General features: G+C 45.2%; 1 protein-coding gene across 2 annotated transcripts in view; it reads right to left on the reverse strand.

Annotated features, from left to right (window-relative positions):
• clmna (calmin a) overlaps positions 1–23491 on the reverse strand; it is a 97893-nt gene that overhangs the window by 35995 nt on the left and 38407 nt on the right. For both annotated transcript variants that reach the window (XM_079529005.1, XM_079529004.1), the window contains exons 3-6: positions 10688–10783; positions 9477–9560; positions 8087–8179; positions 3914–4098 (exon numbers count right to left, since the gene is read on the reverse strand). In XM_079529005.1, coding sequence (XP_079385131.1) covers positions 3914–4098; positions 8087–8179; positions 9477–9560; positions 10688–10783 — 458 coding nt within the window. The remainder of the gene's footprint in view (positions 1–3913; positions 4099–8086; positions 8180–9476; positions 9561–10687; positions 10784–23491) is intronic.

Below are 23491 nucleotides of genomic sequence, written 5' to 3' on the forward strand. Positions count from 1 at the left end.
AATGGAAGAGTAGAGAGACCACCTCCAACCAAGCAAAGCAAAGCAAAGTTACTATATTTTACCCAGGTAACTGGACTAAGCATCAGATACTTGTTTACAGCCAGGCCCTGCTCATAGAACATTTCATGGTAGTGGTTCAATGCCTTGCTCAAGGGCACTTCAGCAGTGGTAATTTTAACGTGCCGGTCCGGGGATACGAACTGGCGACCTTCCGGTATCAAGACCGCTCCACAAACCGTTCGGCCACCGCTGCCACTAACCACTGCACATGTGCTAGTTGTACTGTTATAACATACTCTATATGATAAAAGATTGGTTAAAATAATATTGTATTCATTAATGTCCAAAAAATAACAGATTTACAAGCTTGTAACGCAGCACGAAGTGGCGCTCTGTGAACTTGTACAGTACATATGCTATTTTTGACAAAAAACCAAAAGGTTTCCCGGTTTGAATGGGTTACAGTAGTGGTTTTGATTCATTTGACTAATTCAATATTTGTCTGTGGTAAACAGTGGACTCAGCCTTGCGTTTCTTTGCATCTCAAATTCATATGCAAATTCCATTCAAATTATTTGGGGTTCTGAATGACCTCAGCGCAGCCACACAGCCAAGACAATCAGTCCCCGGCAGCGTTGTTTTTGGCAGAACATTTTGGATTTTTGTTTTAGTCATGGTCTCTTGAATGGTTTTTATTTACTTTTAGTCACATTTTAGTCACCCGGAATGTTTTAGTGTTAGTCTAGTTTTAGTCGACTAAATCTACAGTTGATTTAGTCGACTAAATGTATCAGCAAGTATTACACTTGCTGAAAATAGCCAATCTACAAGCTCACAACGCGTTGCACTGTGACGCGTTGTGAGCTTGTAGATCGTTTTTTTTAGTCGACAAAATCAACACTGGTCCCCCGGCTATAGCGTTCCTATTGAAACACTAGTCGACACTTCCCCGCGTGTCTTTGGTGTTGCATTATCATCTCTCCCCGTGATGATGTCTGTCTCATGCTATTATTTCCAACTGTCCTCAGACCTTAGAAGCCATGCAGTCAGAAGAACGCTCTGTTCTGTTGCGTTCAAAGCTAACAATGAAGCTGACAGACACCATAGAGGCTCATCGTATTGTAGTCACAGAACTCAAAATGTGAATAGAGGGTATGCGCGTGACATCATCGTACCTGGAAGTTATGCGGGAACGCCCACTGAGTGGCAAAAAACTACTTTCTGGCCTTGACAGCCCATGCATCCAAACAGAAAAGTCCTGTCTGATTGCATTAAACAATATTAAACTCACCAACATTGCAGGTGTACGAAAAGCTTGAATTATCCTTTATTTTTGTTTCATAAAAATCCACCATAGAAACGTTATGAGCTACTTTCTGCCAAGAAAGTGTCAGAGTTTGGAATTGCTTGTTTTCAATAACACAACATTTTTATTTTTTTTTATGTTTTTTTTTGTGGCTTTCGCCTGTATTTTATATATTTTCTGGAGGGACAGACAGTAGGCTGACAGGAAATGGGGAGAGAGATGGGGGGGGAAGACATGCAGTAAAGGCCGTTGGGATCGGGAGTCGAACCCGCGGCACACTGCCAGACTGGATTACTAGCCAAGGTGCCTGGACCACTGAGCCATGGCCCAGGCCAATAACACAACATTTTGCTGCCTCCTGCATTACGTGACATTTAGAAACGGGTGGTTACGCAGGACGGTTGAGTGATTTCCAACGAGCGCTTCCAAACTCCAACACCGCTCCATGCTGCTCAATGTTTTGCCACTCAGTCTAGATGAGGGGGGGCGTGTCCTGATGGGAAAATCATGCATGTGCATACTCTCTATAGAGCGTCGCAGTCCCGCCTCCTACCCTGGACCAGGAAATGAAACCCAATGCATTATTCTCATAGACATTTCTTAAAGTATTTATTTAAAGACGGTTACGCCGCGGACAAAGCCAACTCGAGTCGTGACAACTCATGACAACACAAACAATATTTTGGACCAAACAAATAATTAGAAAGAAGAAAAAAACGGCAGGTTACAACACTTTTTTTGTTGTTTTTCTTCTTTGTAATTATTTGTTTGGTCCAAAATATTGTTTGTGTTGTCATGAGTTGTCACGACTCGAGTTGGCTTTGTCCGCGGCGTAACCGTCTTTAAATAAATACTTTAAGAAATGTCTATGAGAATAATGCATTGGGTTTCATTTCCTGGTCCAGGGTAGGAGGCGGGACTGCGACGCTCTATAGTCAATTCACACGGTGTTGGCAGCGTGCTCTTTAAAAAAAAAATATATATAAAAAAATGTCTAGTACACAATGGGCGGTGACAGGGTCTGGCTTCATGGGTGCCTTCACTTATAGTAGGGGAGCCTATCAATCAGATTTTGATGCCCGTGATTTTGGAATGTTCATTTTTGGAGACAGGTATATCTGTATTATTGGTTACCAGAATGCCAAAAAATCATGTCAATTTTTTATGTCGGGTTTAGCATGTGCAATTAGCATAATTAGCAAATGAATTGCCAAAAAACAGGAAATGGAAATACCTTTGCTTCTAGGTAACTTATAAAGGTGATCTAAGAGTCTAAGTCCATGTTTGTGATGTCCAGAAATTCACCTGTTACCATTGTGAAGTCATACAACCTTTCCTAATTGGCATAATTGCCGCATAAATTATGCAAAACGAGGTGAAAATCAGCAAATTGCTGCATGTTTTACTTTTAGTCAACTTTGAAAGCTTCTCACAGACTCTAAGGGGCAATTCACACTATGGTCCCGGGTGCGCACTCGGGACCACTTGGCAGATCTTGTGGTAGTGTGAATGATGTGTACCGTTCCCGGGAGCGGATCGCCCAACCGTCCCCGGGACCGCATGGGGGGCGGGTCTCTGGACCGTTGAAGTGTATTCAGATACGGATCGTTCCAATGTGAATGCATGCGTACCTAAAGAAAGAAGTGGACTGTTTTTTTTTAAGAACGTGACATGATCTCTCGGCGACGAGCCAAGCGTCAACAACAAAAAAACACAGACGCTGCACGACGCGTAACACCAGCGCATTTCTCAACGCCGCCCGTCTCCTGTTGAATCTGCTATACGTGCAGCACCGCAGTACGCGCTGATCTTGATCTTGATCTTGGACTACACGTGGCTCTTGGGCTTTGCTTGGCATAGTTTCCAAAGTAAAACAAAATAATAATAATGCTAAAGTAGAATCCATAGCAAACTAATATCAACACGACACTGGAGCACAGAACTGACTGACACAGTGAATAGCAGGCAGGCTGACAGTGAAGTAATATAACGGCAAAGAGCCAAAGGAGGCAATGCAATGCAGTGAGTCTGGATTTATTGGAGATAATGTCGCAGAGTTGATGGTCAGTGTCCGTGCGCGCCAGCCATCAAGCACACCGCCATCTGGAGGATCAAAGTGTGTTATGCAAGTGTACCCGGGTGCGCTGTTGAATCTCGGGCAATGTGAATCATGGCCATCGGGGACCAGGCAACCGTATTCGGAAACGGTTCCAATGAAACGGATTCAGTCCCTCTCAGTGTGAATTGCCTATAATTGTATGTTTACAACTCCAGGAATTATTATCATCCTATAAATAAATCATGCAACCTTGATACCACAAGGTCTGTCGCTGTCGTCTAATATAGTTACCACGAGGTCTGTCACTGTCGTCAAATATAGTTACCGCGAGGTCTGTCGCTGTCGTCTAATATAGTTACCACGAGGTCTGTCGCTGTCGTCTAATATAGTTACCGCGAGGTCTGTCGCTGTCGTCTAATATAGTTACCGCGAGGTAACGTGAGTGAGTTAAAAAAAACAAATAACCAAAGCTCACAGCATGTCGCCCTGCGAGTATAGCCTATTTTCGTAGCATAGCATGATTCCATTGAAGACATCCGGCTACTCACTTGCGCGTGCGTTTCTGCACCCACTGCAGCAGCTTCTTGATGGCCCTGCCGTCGGACGCGGGCGCCCGCCGCTCCTCCGAGGGGGTGCTGCAGTGCGAGGCGTCCGAGTCGGAGCTGGTGGGGATGGACGAGAGGCTGGAGGACGAGGGGAACTGGCTCCTGATGTTCCCCGTCAGCTCCTTGATCTGATTTATGGGGGGGACAACGACGACAGTTTAGGACAGGAAAAAAAAAAAACCTGAGACCAGATTCTACAAAGTGTCTTCAAAATGTTTCTACATCAGTGGTTCTCAAACTATTTCATGTCGAGGACCCCAACAATTATATGTAAGCCGACCCCCCCCCCCCCCCCCCCCTCTGAAAATATGTTGTTCCAGGGACCCCCCCTCCCCCACCAGAAGGCTAGATATTAAAGTTAAAAAGCTTTGCTCTATTTGTGAAAAAACATGATTTTTAGCCCCTAAGGCCCTTCACTAGATATCCTGGCTGTAGGCCATACATAGGCCCTAAGCCTAAGGCCTATGTACATAGGCCTTAGGGCCTACAGTATGTACATAGGCCTTAGGGCCTACAGTATGTGCATAGGTCTTAGGGCCTACAGTATGTACATAGGCCTTAGGGCCTACAGTATGTACATAGGCCTTAGGGCCTACAGTATGTACATAGGTCTTAGGGCCTACAGTATGTACATAGGCCTTAGGGCCTACAGTATGTACATAGGTCTTAGGGCCTACAGTATGTACATAGGTCTTAGGGCCTACAGTATGTACATAGGCCTTAGGGCCTACAGTATGTACATAGGTCTTATATTAGGGCCTACAGTATGTACATAGGTCTTAGGGCCTACAGTATGTACATAGGCCTTAGGGCCTACAGTATGTACATAGGTCTTAGGGCCTACAGTATAGGCCTTAGGGCCTACAGTATGTACATAGGTCTTAGGGTCTACAGTATGTACATAGGTCTTAGGGCCTACAGTATGTACATAGGTCTTAGGGCCTACAGTATGTACATAGGTCTTAGGGCCTACAGTATGTACATAGGTCTTAGGGCCTACAGTATAGGCCTTAGGGCCTACAGTATGTACATAGGTCTTAGGGTCTACAGTATGTACATAGGTCTTAGGGCCTACAGTATGTACATAGGTCTTAGGGTCTACAGTATGTACATAGGTCTTAGGGCCTACAGTATGTACATAGGTCTTAGGGCCTACAGTATGTACATAGGTCTTAGGGCCTACAGTATAGGCCTTAGGGCCTACAGTATGTACATAGGTCTTAGGGCCTACAGTATGTACATAGGTCTTAGGGCCTACAGTATGTACATAGGTCTTAGGGCCTACAGTATGTACATAGGCCTTAGGGCCTACAGTATGTACATAGGTCTTAGGGCCTACAGTATGTACATAGGCTTTAGGGCCTACAGTATGTACATAGGCCTTAGGGCCTACAGTATGTACATAGGTCTTAGGGCCTACAGTATGTACATAGGTCTTAGGGCCTACAGTATGTACATAGGCCTTAGGGCCTACAGTATGTACATAGGCCTTAGGGCCTACAGTATGTACATAGGCCTTAGGGCCTACAGTATGTACATAGGCCTTAGGGCCTACAGTATGTACATAGGCCTTAGGGCCTACAGTATGTACATAGGTCTTAGGGCCTACAGTATGTACATAGGTCTTAGGGCCTACAGTATGTACATAGGTCTTAGGGCCTACAGTATGTACATAGGTCTTAGGGCCTACAGTATGTACATAGGTCTTAGGGCCTACAGTATGTACATAGGTCTTAGGGCCTATATGTGTGGCCTACAGTATGTACATAGGTCTTAGGGCCTATATGTGTGGCCTACAGTATGTACATAGGTCTTAGGGCCTATATGTGTGGCCTACAGCCAGGATATCTAGTTGTGTTCTATTTTTACTGTGAGTGCAGCACTTTGGACCAATGCTGTTGTTTTTAATGTGCTCTATAAATAAAGTGGATTGGATTACATAACTTTGTGGGGGTTTTTTGCCGTTAAGCTTGGTTGCCACAGCATTGCCCTTGTTTGCCACGTCTGGGACATGGCGATCTTAAAGCCAGTGTATGCTTGAAGAGCCTTTCCCAGACAGTGGGTCGGGACCCATTTTTTGAGTCGCAAGCCCATTTTTATGGGTCGTGAAAAATTGTCTTTATTTTTTTTATTTAGTCTGATCTTCTTTTTTTTTTTTTACAATTAAAAAACGAAATTGTTTCATGATATTAGTCTAAATCTAAGGAAGAAAAAAAATCACTAATTTGGGTCCCGGGGAGACATCAAATCCAAAATCTTTTGGTTCTGGAGCTAAAACGATAGGGAACCACTGGTCTATACCATGACTTATTAATGTTGTCACACACAGTGTGAATGTGAGTGGAAAAGTGCAGAGGTATAGAAAATTAGGCAATTCGACTCTCGCGGCTGATCTCATTTCCCGGGATGAAAAACGAAAGCAAAGGCCAGACGACGATAGGCGGAGACAGAGAGACAGAGAGAGAGAGAGAGAGAGAGAGAGAGAGACAGAGAGAGAGACAGAGAGAGAGAGAGAGAGGCTGAGAGAGAGAGAGAGAGAGACAGAGAGAGAGAGAGACAGAGAGAGAGAGAGAGAGAGAGACAGACAGACAGACAGACAGACAGACAGACAGACAGACAGACAGACAGACAGACAGACAGACAGACAGACAGACAGACAGACAGACAGACAGACAGACAGACAGACAGACAGACAGACAGACAGACAGACAGACAGACAGACAGACAGAGAGAGAGAGAGGAAGGGGTGGGGGTGGGGGAGCGCTAGCATCCATATTGTGGGGAAAGCTTTCACAGAAAATAGCAGAGTGACAGGCTAAAAACGTGTTGCGCCGTGACGCTTTGTGAGTTTGTCGATCGACTATTTTCAATGATAAAAAAGCCACACTAATGCAGAGGCCTGAGGGACTACCACTCAAACATATAACGCTTTAATTGGTTTTAACCCGTTCCCCCCCATTCACGAGTTAATTGATGTGGAACAGCTTCCCTCCCAATAACAAGTTACACAAGTTTTCATTGTTTAAGTTGCGTTTTTAATACATTTTAAGACTTACAGGGTTTCCATCGGACACGCGTTTTGATGACGTCATCGTAAAAACATCCGTCACACTGGCATGCAAAGCAACCAAAGGCACGGCTCCCCCATATCTTGCAAGTCTGATCGAACCCTACAAACCCTCCCGCGCACTCAGATCAGCCAGCGCAGGGAAGCTGGAAGTACCTTCACTAAAAACGCCGGGAAAACGCTCCACACGTCCCCAACTCTTCTCCCTTCTGGCTCCAAAACTATATGGAATGCACTTCCCATTACAATCAGAACTGCAGCCTCACTCCCAATCTTCTGCCGTAGTCTGAAAACCCACCTTTTCAGACTCCATCATGGCCCGTAGCACTTGCCCTATCCCCTTAGAAGATAGCACTTTATGTAGACTTATAGCATGTTACGTAGACAGCACTAGAATTGCATTTTATGTAGTCATAGCACTTTATAGTATATATGTATAGTAGTATAGTTTATACTGTATGTATAGTTTCATTATATAGATATATTCCACTGTTACGTTCTTAGCTTACGCATGTTTCACGATAACTCATTTTATGTATGTGATGTATTGCCATGCTTTTGTTCTTGCTTAATGTAAATCGCTCTGGATTAAGAGCGTCTGCTAAATGCCTAAATTGCAATTGTCTGCTAAATGCCTAAATTGTAATTGTTCTGGGAAATTGAGTTGTTGATGGCCACTTTGGATTGTTGTTCAACACCACGACAAGCGATTACATTGGCATTACTTAATTTACCAGAAGTCTACACACAATTAGAGAATGTAGAAGAATTGTTATCTTTGAACGTTCGCCCGTTATCTCTCCTATAGGATACCACATCAACACAGCATGGAATTGTTGGACAAAATCGTATCCAACGATAATATTCAAAATAAGTTTTGGGGTCTGACTGAGAGGCTAAGCGGTGGTCCGTGGCTCAAATGACGGATAGATAATGGACCTTGGCACGAAAAGGGTTGAAAACCACTGAACGAAAAGAATCACAGAGGGAAAGAAGAGGAGAGAGAGAGAGAGAGAGAGAGAGAGAGAGAGAGAGACATAGAGATGGACCTGGAAGAAGAGGATGATGTTCCAGATGAGGCCCAGCACGATGGAGGAGTTTCCATCCGCCACGTCAGACGCGTCGATGCTCACCAGCTTCACCTGCGCGTACACACACACACACACACACACACACACACACACACACACACGCACGGACGCACGCGCGCACGCACACACACATGCGCACACACACACACGGGCACAATTAGGGGTGCACCACTGAATTGAACAAATCGATTCCACCGAATTTTGGAAGAAAATGAAACAATCGATCGGTTAACCCATTTAGGACTAAGGCCGATTCTAAAAAAAAAAAATCTTCTAAATCCTAAAGTGGTGCTCAAACTATTTCATGTCAAGGATCCCCAGAATTATCTGTATTTGGCTGCGGACCCCCATCTGAAAATATGTTTTTCCAGGAACCCCCCACCCCCAGAAGCAAAGATTTGAGTTAAAAACATTCGCTCTGAAAGAATATATATCCAAAGATTTGCGCCACATTTTCAAGACTTTTCAAAAATAGCTAAATATCTACAAGCCACTACAAGCCATTAACAGTCATATGATCGCGGGCTGTGCTCAGACGCCCCACACGGCCAGGGTTTGAAAAGAAGGTGTGGATTATCGTGAGATTTACTACGTGGTCTAATCAGAAACCAGCCAATCAGAATCAAATATTGGGACTACCCATTTTAGAACTGCTATTTTTCAATAGCTATAGTATAACATAATGCTTGAAACACCACAAAGGGTCCCCGTCCTGAATGGGTTATTTTAACCCATTTAGACCTGAGGACGATTCTACAAATGCCTTCTAAATCCTGAAAGTTTTCAGAAAAACCCATGTTTCTATGTCTGTCGTTCTCAAACATTTTCATGTCAAGAACCCCCAAAAATATATGCATTTGGCCGCCAACCCCCCCAGAAGCAAAGATTTGAGTTAAAAAATAGCAGACCTACAAGCTCGTAGTGCGGCGCTATGAGCTTGTAGATCATGAGCTTGTCGACCAGACAGTGGCCTTGTGGTTAGAGTGTCCGCCCTGAAACTGAGGTCGGGGTTCGATCCCCGGCCGGGTCAAACCAAAGACTGTAAAAATGGGACCCAATGCCTCCCTGCTTGGCACTCAAAGGGTTGGATTGGGGGGTCAAATCTACTAATCAAATGATTCACGAGCGCGGCACGGCTGCAGCTCTCCGCTCCTTGGCTGCGGCTCACCGTTCCAAGAGATGGGTCAAATGCGGAGAACAAATTTCACTGCGGTAACGTGTGTGACAAATCGTATGACTTTGACTTTGATCTGCTATTTTTCAATAGCTAAAGTATAACGTAATGCTTAAAACACCAAAAAGGGGGTTCCCGCCCAGAATGGGTTAACTGGTGGTGACGACTACTCACGTTCCTCTCCTCCAGGAAGGACAGCACCTTGGCGATGTTGTTGAGTCTGAAGATGCGATGGGAGGACTTCTTGAAGCCATGCAGCTGGAAGAGCAGACGGTGTTACACATCAAACGCCGTCAACAGAACGTCGCAGCCCCGCCCCCTTTCATGACCACGACAAGCCCAAGGTTAATTACATAAGGTTAGGAAGCGAAGACCGTACGGTGGACTCCATGTTGCTCCCTGGAAGGAAAGAAACATGCGCAATGGGCTATATGCAGCCAACACTTCCGTGTTCAGCTTCCTTGGTCTCAATTGCGCATGTTTCTTTCCTTCCAGGGAGCAACATGGAGTCCACCGTACGGTCTTCGCTTCCCCAACACCCACCCCTTTTCCCCCTCACTGTATATGTTTCTTTTCCCTTTTTACCTCCTTAATGATGAATTCCTGTTCTGTTCTTTGGCTACATAGAAGTGTCTATTTGTAAGTCTCTAAATGTTTTGATGAATTGAACAAGGTGGACCCTCTTGTAAACAAGTGTAATGCTTTATTGGGTCGTCCACTCACAGTTAATAGTCTTTGTATTGAGTTTGTGCTTGAAATGTACTGTAATTCTGCAAACTTTTAATAAATATTTCAATCAATCAATCAATGTCCTCATTTAATAGTCCTTGGAGAGGCCCAGGAAATAATTCCCCATGCATTTTCCTTCCCCGTAGACATTTCAAAAAGTATTTATTTAAAGATCTGTAAGCCTCGAACAAAGCCAACTCGGATTGTGACAAATCATGACGACAAATATTTTGGGCCGAACAAATAATTACAAAGAAGAAAAACAACAACAAAAAAAAGTGTTATTTGTTCGGGCCCTGCAAATCTGACTATATTATGTGCACAGTTCATAAAGTATAGTAGTGTTTTGGTGAAATATTTCTTTCTCCTTTTGATTTGTTCCCCTCTCTGCCCTATTCCTTGCTGCTGTAACAGTCCAATCGCATCTTCGGGTCAAATCTATTCATCTAGAATCAGATTTATCTACCCGAGATACCCTGTGTGTGTGTGTGTGTGTGTGTGTGTGTGTGTGTGTGTGTGTGTGTGTGTGTGTGTGTGTGTGTGTGTGTGTGTGTGTGTGTGTGTGTGTGTGTGTGTGTGTGTGTGTGTGTGTGTGTGTGCGTGCGTGCGTGCGTGCGTGCGTGCGTGTGTGTGTGTCTGGGGAGGGTTTGACTGACCAGTTTGCAGCCAGAGAGCTCCTCCAGCAACGCCATGAGGATGCGTCCATCTTGGATGTCCCGGAAAAGGTCATGGACCTCCATAGGAGGGTCACACTGTGTGGGGAGGGGGGGGGGGGGGGGGAGGGGGGAGAGAGAGAGAGAGAGAGAGAGAGAGAGAGAGAGAGAGAGAGAGAGAGAGAGAGAGAGAGAGAGACTTCACTGTAAAAACAACCTCTACCTCATTGTGATGGATTCTATTTTAAATATACCTCACTTTTATTACAATTTTAATTAACCCATGTTTCTATACTGCGCAAAAAGCATGGAATACGGATGTGTATATTACAGGAAACATCCGCTAATCTTTCCAACAAACTCCGGCAAACTCCCGAATTGTACCATCACACCTGTATACTACCGTATATTACTGTATATGCTGCTAAACTTGAGGTTTACGGGCAAAATACAGTTCCCATAATTGCCCGTTAACTCCTCTTTTCACGCCTGTCAGTCGTTATCAAACATTTTCATGTCAAGGACCCCCAAAAAAAATGTAATTGGCTGCCGACCCCCAATCTGAAAATATGTTGTTCCAGGGACCCCCCACCCCCCCCCAGAAGCAAAGATTTGAGTTAAAAACGTTCGCTCTGATATATATTTGCATTACATTTTCATGATTTTTCAAAAATAGCAGACCTACAAGCTCGTAGCGCGGCACTCGGTGCCGCGCTATGAGCTTGTAGATCTGCTATTTTTCTATAGCTAAAGTATAACATAATGCTTAAAACGCCAAAAGGGGTTCCCGCCCAAAATGGGTTAATGCGCTGACGCTTACGTATCATTGTTTCACTGAGCAATTGTACAGTGACAACAACAACAACAACAACACAGTAATTAACCTAAAAAATAGCCTATATTTTCCTAGACGTATCACACCCTTTTCAAATTAAACCTAACTTCACATTAAATATAGCCATTTGACTGCATATAGTTCTATATGGTAAAGTCCCCGGTCAAACTCTCCCGGTGAGTCACCACCATACTGTTAGCTTCCAGGGAAAACTTCGAGTCACCACTTGAGATTTACATTCAGCGAAATTCTGAAATGAAGAATGTTTATAAACAGATGAAATGGACCTGGAAGTTCCTTCCTGTGATAAATCTAGCTGACAGACCCCCCCCCCCCTCCCCTCCTTCACTCTAAACTTCACCCTTCCAACAAGCTCCACTTCTTCCAACAAAGGTAAGTAGTAGTATGACTATACTATTACTACACCGTAGACTATACAGGGGAGGCTATTTTGAGCAGGGCGGAGATAAACACTAACTCCCTTTTCATTCCTCTTACTTTGACCCGGTTTGGTCATTTTAAAGGTATATTCAGTGATTTCACTTAATTCAAATATCACTTATTTTTTCTTATTTTTTGGATAATCCTCCCTACTATAAAGTGTGCTGACCATATAAGGAGTTCCTCCCTGTCCCCAGTGAGCCCCTGGGGTCAAAAAACCCTAGTTTCGGTTTGGGCTTTGGGTGGCAAAGCCTTCATCCAATCAGGATGAGAGGGGCCTTCCTCCAATCATGATCGAGTGGGGCGGGCATTGGTGCACGTGCTGTTGGTCTGTTGTACTTTCCCCACTGTAGAGCGTGTGCATGTGCACATCTTGTTACCGGGTGGACCAGGGTTTTTTCCAAATCACCCAAATCACTGAATGCTCCTTTAAGGGTTCTGTTGATTTAGCTGAAGCATGCTTTCTACGTAACCGTCACTAGAGCGTGGACGGAAAATATACAACCAAGCGCTAGCAACACCTTATCCCTTTTTTATCCCATTTGGACGATTCTTAAAAAAATGTCTTCTAAATCCTAAAGGTTTTCTGAAAAACCTATGTTTCTATACCCCCAGAATTATCTGTATTTGGCCCGCCGACACCCCCCCCCCATCTGAAAATATGTTGTTCCAGGGACCTCCCAGAAGCAAAGATTGGTGTTAAAAACGTTCACTCTGAAAGAATATATATCCAAAGATTTGTGCCACATTTTCACGATTTTTCAAAAATAGCAGACCTACAAGTTCATAGCGCGGCACTCGGTGCAGCTTGTAGATCTGCTATTTTTCAATAGCTAAAGTATAACATAATGCTTTAGAACACCAAAAAGGGTTTCCCGCCCAAAATGGGTTAAGACCTGAAGCCGAAGAGAGAATAGAATGAAAGAAAGTCGTATGTTGCTATATCAGTGCTGTGCAAACGTTTTCATGTCAAAGACCCCCACAATGATATGTATTTTGTCGCCGACCTCCCCATCGCAAAATATTTCGTTCCAGGGACCCTGAGTTGAAATGTATACAAAAAAGTAAAACAAAAAAACAAAAAAAAAAGGAAGGAAACTAAACCAAACCAGGTTGACATATTCACAAATCAACCGTCCAAAACACCTGCTTTTATACTAGCCACTAGCGAAAGATGCAAAGTAGCAAACAACTGCCTCCCCCAATACAAGCAACACAGACATCACACTACATGTGATAATACAGGCATTCAGCTACTTTGGTTTCTTATTTTTGTCTCCACCAGGCCGAAGGCATGGGGAGAGAGTATGTTTTGCACTCCGTCCGTCCGTCCGTCCGTCCGTCCGTCCGTCCGTCCGTGTGTGTGTCCGTCCGTCCGTCTGTGAACAGCTAATCTCCGGCACCGTTAACCCGGTCGATGCCAAATTTTGCACACACACTCCCTGGATGCCAACGATGAACCTCTGCCCCAACATTTCCAGAACGGCCTGTTATAGCGCCACCAGGAGGCCGCTTTGTGCAAAACAAGTTTTTGGACACCTACAGATTTTGTCCAAACATCACGCAAATTGATACACAGTCTCTCTAGAGCCATTCAACGAAACGGGTCTTTCAGATTTCTCAGACTCCATCCTGATTGGCTAAGATTGGCTTCCAAAGTTCGCAGGAGTGCTCAGTTTCAAACAAAATGCTGCAAATCATGAACACATCGTGTGATTTCCGTGAAATTGCGCACGCACATTCCCACTAGGCCGAGGAAGAAATGCCACGTGAACATTTTCCACTCAGCCTCATGGTGGCGCTATAACTGGCTGAAAAGTGTTTTACCTCCAACTGCACGGATTTGTGGATAACTTTGTATGCCAACTCCCTAGAGGCCAAGGAAAAAACCTTTGCCTGGAATTTTTCACATCTGCTCTTTATAGCACCACCAGGAGCCCGACATATGTAAAACACATTTTCTAATATTACTCCTTCAGATGTTATCCAAAATTCACGCAAATCGGTACACATGCTCTCCATAGTCCTGTGATCAAGACGGGTTTATTTGATTTCTCATAATCCACCTTCATTGCCTACAATTGGCTTCTAAACTTTTCAGGAGTAGCCCGCTTTGTACCCGTTTTGTACAAATCGCCACAACTACTCTGTCGTGTTCTCTGTACTATGTAATAATCCACACAGGTAACGTCAATGTTCTGTTGGCTTTATTCACACACGGTACACAAAGATCAAGTCATGTGACATCCTACATGCCTATATGCTAACTGGTTGCCATAGCAACACATAGAATCACACAGCATAGAATAGATATCACCACATCTCCCCTCTTTAGAGAGCAAAGGTAGACTTTGGCTCATGTCCAATGCTGTAGGGAATAAGAAGGATTAGTGCAACTGCAATTCCTACAACTATATAAGTCACTTCAAGTTTTCAATACACCAGTGCATATCAACAAGCAGATTTTCATTTCACAGATCAATAATGATTCATTTCACAGATCAATAGCATTTAAGCATTCATCTTTTCCTTTTTTTTTTTAATATGCTGTTTTTTTTTTTTAATGCTTCTTTTTTTTTCTTTTTCTTTTTTTAATGCTCTTGTTTTTTTTTTGTTTTTTTTTTTTTTTAATGCTCTTGGTTGTTTTTTTTTTATACTGCTACTTTTCATTTTTTTCACTTGCAGTTCTCTTTTTTTTTTTTTTTTTTTTTACAGTTTTTTTTTTCTTCAGGTTATCCCAAGTCTATCAGGTTTGATTACAGCTCTCCCAGATCGGGTTCTGAGAACAGTGTCTGTAGGTGAACGTTGTGGTGGTACCACAGCAGGTGGCATTGGCTTTGGCATAGGATCCGGAGATCGTTGCTGTGGTGTAGAACCTCCACTGTTTGTCGGTGAGGGCAGAGGTATCAGATGCTGACGATTTCGTCTCACCACCCCATGAGGTAGATCCACCAAGTAAGATCTCGGTGTGGAGTGGTTCTGGAGAACAGTTCCTGATGACTTAGCATCTGTTACCCATACCTGCTCTCCTGGTGACAAAATACCAAGGGCTTTGGCCCGGTGACGCCTGTTGTATCTCTCCACATCTGCTCTAGCTTTTTCATTCTCCTTCCAAGCGAATGTGGCACTGTCCGGCAGTACAGGGTCAAGTTCAGATGGAAGAGTTGGCACCGTAGTGCGAAGGCGTCTGCCCATCAGGAGCTGGGCAGGGCTGTAGCCACTCTGAAGAGGAGTAGCTCTGTAGGCAAGTAAGGCGAGATAGGGGTCACTTGCCTTTTCCAGTAGGTTTTTGACCGTCTGGACTGCCCGTTCCGCTTCCCCATTGCTCTGGGGATACCTTGGGCTGCTGGTGATGTGTTTGAATCCATACTCAGCCGCAAAGGAAGCGAATACTTGTCCAGAATACTGAGGTCCATTATCGGAACGCAGAACCTCTGGAATCCCGTGACGGGCAAAGATGGACTTTAGATGCATAATGGCATCGGTGGACTTGGTATGAGACATTAGTGCGACCTCCACATACCTAGAGAAGTAGTCTACGACTAACAGGTAGGTTTTGCCTCTCAAGGAAAACAGATCACACCCTAACTTCTGCCATGGTCTTTCAGGCTTTTCTGTGACCATAAGTGGCTCTTTGTGGTTTTGTCTCTCTTTGATACAAGTCCTGCATTTCAGCACCATTTCCGTCACTTGCTGACTGAGACCAGGCCACCATACAGACTGGCGTGCACGCTCTTTGCATTTTACCACACCTTGGTGGCCCTCGTGAATCTTGGCTAGCACGTCGTTCCGCATCACTGAGGGTATTACGAGTCGTGAACCTTTTAGTAGTAAGCCATCTTGTACGGTGAGCGTAGCCTGCTCTGTCCAGTAGTTTCTCAGCATAGGCTCCTGTCTTGCATGTGCTGGCCATCCTCTCATACACAGCTCCATGACACGTGAGCAGACACTGTCTGTTTTTAGCTGCTCTTTTAGAATCTCCATGTATGTGGGACTGACGGGGAGTCCCTCCACCACGGTGTCCACGTAGATGTTAGTGCTCTCCATGAGCTCCTCCTCTTCTGAGGACATACGTGTCTTGCAAGGTGAGCGCGACAGTGTGTCTGCTGTCCAGAGTGACTTTCCTGGCACGTGTATTATGTTGTATGAGTAACGCATCAGTCTCATCCTGAAACGCTGTATTCTCGGTGGCAGCAGATCTAATGCTTGGGATCCAAGTAGGCTGAGGAGAGGCTTGTGATCTGTCTCTAGACAGAAATGCATCCCTAAAAGGAATTCACTGAACCGTTCACAGGCCCATGTGAGGCCCAGAGCCTCCTTCTCTACCTGTGCATAACGTTGCTCGGTTGGAGTGAGTGACCGAGACGCATAAGCCACAGGTTTCCATTCCTCTCCCCACTTCTGTAGAAGGACACCTCCCAAGCCATACGATGACGCGTCGGCTGACACCTTGGTGTCTCTGTTTGCGTCATACATTGCTAGTACAGGCGCAGAAGCCAGTGCCTCCTTCAGTGTCTTAAATGCTGCAGCCTGGTCTACGTCCCAGACCCAGGCGTTCTTCTTGGAGAGTAGGTCACGGAGCGCTTTGTCTTTCTCCGCCAGCTGCGGCAAGAACTTCCCCAGCTGGTTGACCATTCCAAGAAAGCTCCGTAGCTCTGCTACATTTGTTGGCTCTTTCATCTCCAACACAGCCGCCGTCTTCCTTGGATCAGGGCGAATGCCCGCGGCGGACACGATGTGCCCCAGGAACGACAGTTCAGTCTTAGAGAGCTCACATTTATCCACATTCAATGTGATGCCTGCTTTCTGTACACGTTGTAGCACAGCATGCAGTCGAGCGTCATGCTCCTTTTGGTCCCGCCCCCACACCAACAGGTCGTCAATGTGGCAGACCACACCCTCTAGTCCTTCAATGACCTCAGCCATCATGCACTGAAAATGTTCGGGTGCTGAGGCAATGCCAAATGGCAGACGGTTGAAATGAAACCGCCCAAAGGGTGTAATGAATGTGGTGTATTTGGCTGAATCCTCTGTTAATGGAACTTGCCAGAAGCCCATGTTGGCATCTAGTTTGCTGAAGAGCGCTGCTCCAGCCAGTGTTCCAAGGCTCTGCTCTACTGATGGCAAAATGTACTTTTCACGGCGCACATATTTGTTTAAGCCAGTCAGGTCCACGCACAAGCGCACTTTTTTGCTGTCCTTTTTAGGCACGACCACCATGCCGGCGCACCAGTCGGTTGGCCCCACCACACGGCTGATGACGCCCAGGCTCTCCATGCGTTGTAGCTCCTCCCTGACCTGGTCCACCAGTGGCAGTGGAATTCTCCGTGGGGTTTTCAAGGAGAATGGCACAGCACCGTGTGCCAGCTTAACGGCATACGGTCGTTGCACCGCACCCAGGCCGGTGCATAACGTGGGGTACATTTCTGTCAGGGTCCCCATGTCTATGCCATCGACACGGATGATCAAGCCCAGGGCTAGAATAGCTGGCAGCCCGAGCAAAGGCGTGCCAAGGTTATTGACCACGTAGACTTTTTCTATAGACTGCTTGGCCCTGACTCGCAGCTGCAGCCTGGCGAACCCCAAGACATCCAGTGGAACCCTCCCCGGACCATATAGTGGTTTCTCTGCTTTCTGGAGAACCGGCAGCTGAGAGTTTGCAAAGAGGCCATTGAACACAGCCTGCGACACCACAGTAACATCCGCTCCAGTGTCAAGCTTGAAATTAATGGTTTTGTCCATAATGTTTATATTGACCGTCCATGGAACAGCCTCTGCCGACACAGAGCCAATAGAGAAGTCCTCCTCTGCATCGGTTGACACAGAGCCAAGAAAGAAGCCATCCTCTTCCTCCTCTTCCTCTATGCCATGCACCGCTTTGCCCGCACGGCACACACGTTGGTAGTGGCCTTTTTTTCCACATGTACGGCATTTTGCATCATTAGCAGGACATTCCTGTTTAGGGTGATAATTTCCTCCACATTTGTAGCACTGTGAGCTTTTTGGATTATTTTTTTGAAAGCTGTGTGGCTTGTAGTCATTGTTTTTCATGTTTCTGAAACTTGACTTTCCTCTTTGCTGTTTGCCTTTAAAGCCCCTGTTCACGAAGCTCACATCAAACATTTTAGAAGCACTAGATTCACTTCTCAGTGTGCTTTGCTGCTTTTTAATCTCTTCTGTCTGCCTCGCCATATTAATGGCTTTTTCCAGATCAAGAGTGCTCTCCATTTGCATGCGTTCAGACAGACGTACATCAGCCAGTCCTACTACAATCCTGTCTCGAATTAGCTCGTCATGCAAAGCTCCATAATTGCAGTGTTCTGCTAGTGCATACAAGGCAGTGACAAAAGTATCCACAGCTTCATTAGGCTCTTGTCGGCGCATGTTAAAGCGCGCCCGCTCATACACAACGTTCTTCTTCACAATAAAGAAGCTCTGGAATCCATCCCTTACTTTGCTGTATATGTGTTGGTCCGCGTCGGATAACTTCAAGCCAAGTAATACGTCATCGGCCTCGTCTCCCATACAATATATCAGCGTGTTGACTTGATTGTCGTCGGAGCTTGCCGATAGATTGCTTGCCTCACGGAACCTCTCGAACCGTCGGATCCATCTCGTCCACTCGTGCGGTTTGGAGAAATCAAAGGGCTCCGGTGGCTGTATGCTGAACGTAGCTCCAGGATGATTCATTCTGTTAGCAGCAGCAACACCGCCGCCGCCTCCTACTTCCTCGTCTACCATAGCGTTCGCTGAGCGCTTTTTTTTTCTCTCACGCTGTCACTGTAGACCTCTTTAGTGCTGATTCTTCTTCACCGTTACTTCTGACACCATGTCGTGTTCTCTGTACTATGTAATAATCCACACAGGTAACGTCAATGTTCTGTTGGCTTTATTCACACACGGTACACAAAGATCAAGTCATGTGACATCCTACATGCCTATATGCTAACTGGTTGCCATAGCAACACATAGAATCACACAGCATAGAATAGATATCACCACATACTCAACGCAGCGTCCGATTGCGGTGAAACAAGTGGCATTTCTTCCTCAGCCTAGTGGGAATATGTATGCACAATACATATTCCCACTAGGCTGAGGAAGAAATGCCACTTGACAGTTTTCAAATCAGCCTCATGGTGGCGCTACAACAGGCCAAGCCGTGTCTCACACACACACACACACACACACACACACACACACACACACACACACACACACACACACACACACACACACACACACACACACACACACACACACACACACACACACACACACACACACACACACACACACACACACACACACACACACACACACACACACACATATATTACTCCTAAACATTTTGCCAAACATCACACACACTCCTATCCTCCTGTACTGGTGGAGACCAGAAGGGCACTTTTTCTAGTGTCCACTGTTCTGATGTCTGTACTCCCAGTTCAGAATCAGACAACAAAATTGAGGTAGCAATCCAACTCAATAAAAAAAAACATTATATTAACAACATATTGCACACGAGTAGTCCATAATATTTGCATGTATGTTCATCAACAGACTGCACTAAGTCAAGTGTCTAAGGTTTGTGCAGCGTGTGGAGCAAAATATGTTCATCAGTCTGCCTGTATCGCTTTTTCTTTTCCGTATCTGTCCTGTGTTAAAAGAGTTATAAACTTATTTTATTTTGGTTTATATCGCCTTTGTTCCGTGGATGGGACATTTAGATTTCAAAACGGATGAAAGCATATAGTTGTGTACAATAGCGCAGGGGTTCTCAACCTTTTTGGCCGGGGACCCCCGGAAATGCTTTGGCAATGTCTCGGGACCCCCGCCCCGCCCCCTCCCGACCCCCAATATAAATTGACTGCTAAAATAACCTTAATAATAGAGACAATACACCATAAATAAATACTGAAACCAGATATAATCATTAGGGAAGGTGTATGTAAACTCTTCAATTCCACTTTCCAGCCATTTTTTTTTTTTTTTTTTTAATAATTTGGGGACCCCCCAAAATAATTTGGCGACCCCCCGAGGGGTCGCGACCCATGGGTTGAGAACCCCTGCGAATAGCGGAGTGACAGGTTCCATCTGGGGCTGCCTGGAGTCTGGGCTGGCGCTGGTTTACACGCTACGGCTGCTTCAGCGTGTCTCGCATCGAGACGAGGCGTGGACACCGGGGGCTCGTTGTCGCGCTGCGGTGATTTAGCATAATATCACGGCAGCGCGAACAAAGCTGCGTTTGGTGCGAGACATGCTGATGCAGTCAGCGTGGAGGCTAGTAGTAACGCCAGTCCAGCCCCATGGAAGCTCTCCATGAGAGGCTGCTATACATTGTAGCGGAGTGAGCTCCTTTATAACTCTATGAGGAGTGAGAGCCCTAGCCTGGCTAAAAAGCCAGACTCAAATCACACTGTTGTGTGGTATTTGAGTCTGGAGATGCTGTGTATGGATCTTGTTTCCCGGGGGGCGGGTTTAAACATTTTCTCTTTGACGCAATTGGTCAGAGCTACTGTCAGTCAAAGGTCTCAAGCATTGAACGTCACTGTACCAAAGCCCGCCCATATTGCATACCGTGTCCCGATTGGCCACACCAGTTCTCTGGTGTAGGAAATGGGCGTACAATTGAGCCTCTCCAGACCATAATTTTTGCCAACGGCTGATTCGGTCTGGTTTATTAGCCAGGCTATGAGAGCCCCACATTATCCCCACATCACGTGGGGCTGTTAGTCCCGAGTCCCCACTCCAAGTAGGAGTTACGAAATGTTGGTATTGGTAAATCTGTTATGGATTTTATGTCCTCTGAAGCAAAATAGATGTTTTCTAATGTTCCACTGTTTAGGAATTGCTGCCTCAACTGCACTCTCCAAAACTCCCCAGCTAGATCATTCCACTGTTTTTATTGATTTCATTCCTTCTTCTTAGTGCCCCCCCCCCCCCCCCCCCCTAATAAAGTAATAAAGTCCCAGCCCAATTATTTACTTACCTTTATTTTATTTAGTTACTTTAGCTTAACAATAATGTTGTCAGTCATCATCTTAAAGAAACATCTGAAAATGATGTTAGGGCATAAAACCCAAAGTTTATATTGTTGGTTATTCTCATTCCCATGTGTTATTAATCGAATGAAAGTAACTTATTGCAGAGAAACAAGTGTTTTTCTTTACAAATCAAAACATGAACCTAAATTAATAACAACAAAGTTGTCCTTTAACTGCCGTACTGCCATACCAACTGACTTCCCCTCCTGCGGGATCAATGCATCTATCCTATGTCATGTACGACGCCTTACATTCGACACGCACGTTCCACACCCCCACAGGGAGTGCAGTGCCCGGACTCGAGTCGGTCGGACCCACGGTTCTCCAGAACCACCACAAAAGGCTCTGGCCAGGCTCTGCCAGTGGGCCTAATCAGCCTAAATCCCCTCACCTGTGCAATTTCCAGTCTCTGCCTCAGCCAATTGATTGCCATGGCAACCCCACACCTGACAATTGATTAGCCTACGGGTTCTATATGACAAGTTGACAACGGGTATTATTAGGTTCCCAAGTTGCATCGTTCTCAAGTAGGCCGGTGGCCGACGGGCACGTACAGGTCTAGTCTAATGACATTGGGAGACGTGCTTTTCAGTTTAAAGCTCCATCTGATTGGAACAACCTGTCTGTCTCTTTGAGAGCAGTTACATCATTTAACATTTTCAAGGCTTCTTTACTTGCAGACCTGAAATCCATTTGTACTCGTTTCATTTATTTATTTATTGTTTTTGGGGAGAGGTGTGTACTTTAATGCTTGATTATTCTTTTTATTTCATTATTATTATCGTCATCCTTATTTTGTAAGGAGTTTTGAGTGGATTGGAGAGCCTCTATGTTGTGTATTGTCGTGTGTTGACATGTACTGTTTTGTCTATGTATTGTATTCATTGTGTTGTGCCCGAGGACCCCCTCTAAAACGAGATGATGCATCTCAAGGGGCTTTCCTTTAACCCATTCTGGGCGGGAACACCTTTTGGTGTTTTAAACATTATGTTATAATTTAGCTATTGAAAAATAGCAGATCTACAAGCTCATAGCGGCGCGCTACGAGCTCGTAGGTCTGCTGTTTTTGAAAAAACGTGAAAATGTGGCACAAATCTTTCAGAGTGAACGTTTTAAACTCAAATCTTTGCTTCTGGGGGGTCCCTGGAATAACATATTTTCAGATGCGGGTCGGCAGCCAATTACATATAATTCTGGGGCTCCTTGACATGAAATAGTTTGAGAACAACTGACATAGAAACATACGTTTTTCTGAAACATTTGTAGAATCTGGTATCAGGTCTAAATGGGTTAAATAAATGTCAAAATATCCATCGATGAACTACGAGCTGCGGCAGGAGGCTTGACCAAGTAGTATAGACTGGAACTTTCTGAGACGGCCGTGGACAGACATGTGATTGTCGGTTGATTGGGTCAGGGATCTTGACGGCGCGCCAAGCGGTGAGTAACAGAAGAGAGGCTCATTGTGTGTGCGCGCCACACACAATGAGCCACACAAAAAGGCTTTGATCACATTGGCGCATCATCATCATCATCATCATCATCATCATCATCATCATCATCATCATCACCATCATCATCATCATCATCATCATCATCATCATCATCATCATCGCTGTAAACAGGGGTGAGTCGCGGGATGGGCCGTGACCAAGATAAGGCAGCCTACGGACCGAAACCTATTAAGAGGGTGAGCCCCGTCGTACGCAAACAATGGAGTGACAATGCAAACAACGCTGTTCAAAAAACAGATCCTGATGATCTATTAACTCATTTAGCCCCTGGAACGTCCCATGTGGGTGGTCCCCCCCCCCCCCCCCCCACCCCGCCGCCACCTTGTCTGTGCTTACAGGAAACTGACCAGTTTCAGCACACGAGAGAGATAACCATCTCCCCCCCACGTTCTCTTCGGATTTGTGTTTTAAGACCTGATGAAACTTTAATGCGATGCACAGGCCCGCATCTATAATTCAGCAGCCACAGGGAGGAGGGTGGTGGTGGTGGGGTGGTGGTGGTGGGTGGAGCCGTGACTGTTGTTTGTGTACAATATTGTGGCTGTCGGGTGAAAACCCTGTATCTCCAATATTTCAGCACTTTTATGCTTTTTTTTCTCCTCCCTGCATGAACCATTTAAAACAGGGAAAGCCATGGTGTGGAACCACTTGTATACGTCGGGCTATTCAAAAATGGCAGATATATAAGCTCATAGCGCGTCACAGTATTATTATATATTTTTTTTTCCCCCTCATTTTTCACTCAAATATAATATACAAAATATTGCACCTTAGCCCCAAAATGGATACGTTTATCAGAAAACGGTTAGGATTTAGAAGACTTTTTATTTATTTTTTTAATCGGCCTCGGGTTTAACGGGTTAAGACCCGAGGCCGTTCTAAAAACGCACCCGTTTGACGAATGGGATCATACATTCTTACCTCGTTCCTCGTACAAGTGTCGCACAAAAGTTGCAAAACAAAAGTTGCA

The sequence above is a fragment of the Electrona antarctica genome (assembly GCF_951216825.1).
Source record: "Electrona antarctica genome assembly, chromosome: 18".
Lineage (NCBI taxonomy): Eukaryota > Metazoa > Chordata > Actinopteri > Myctophiformes > Myctophidae > Electrona > Electrona antarctica.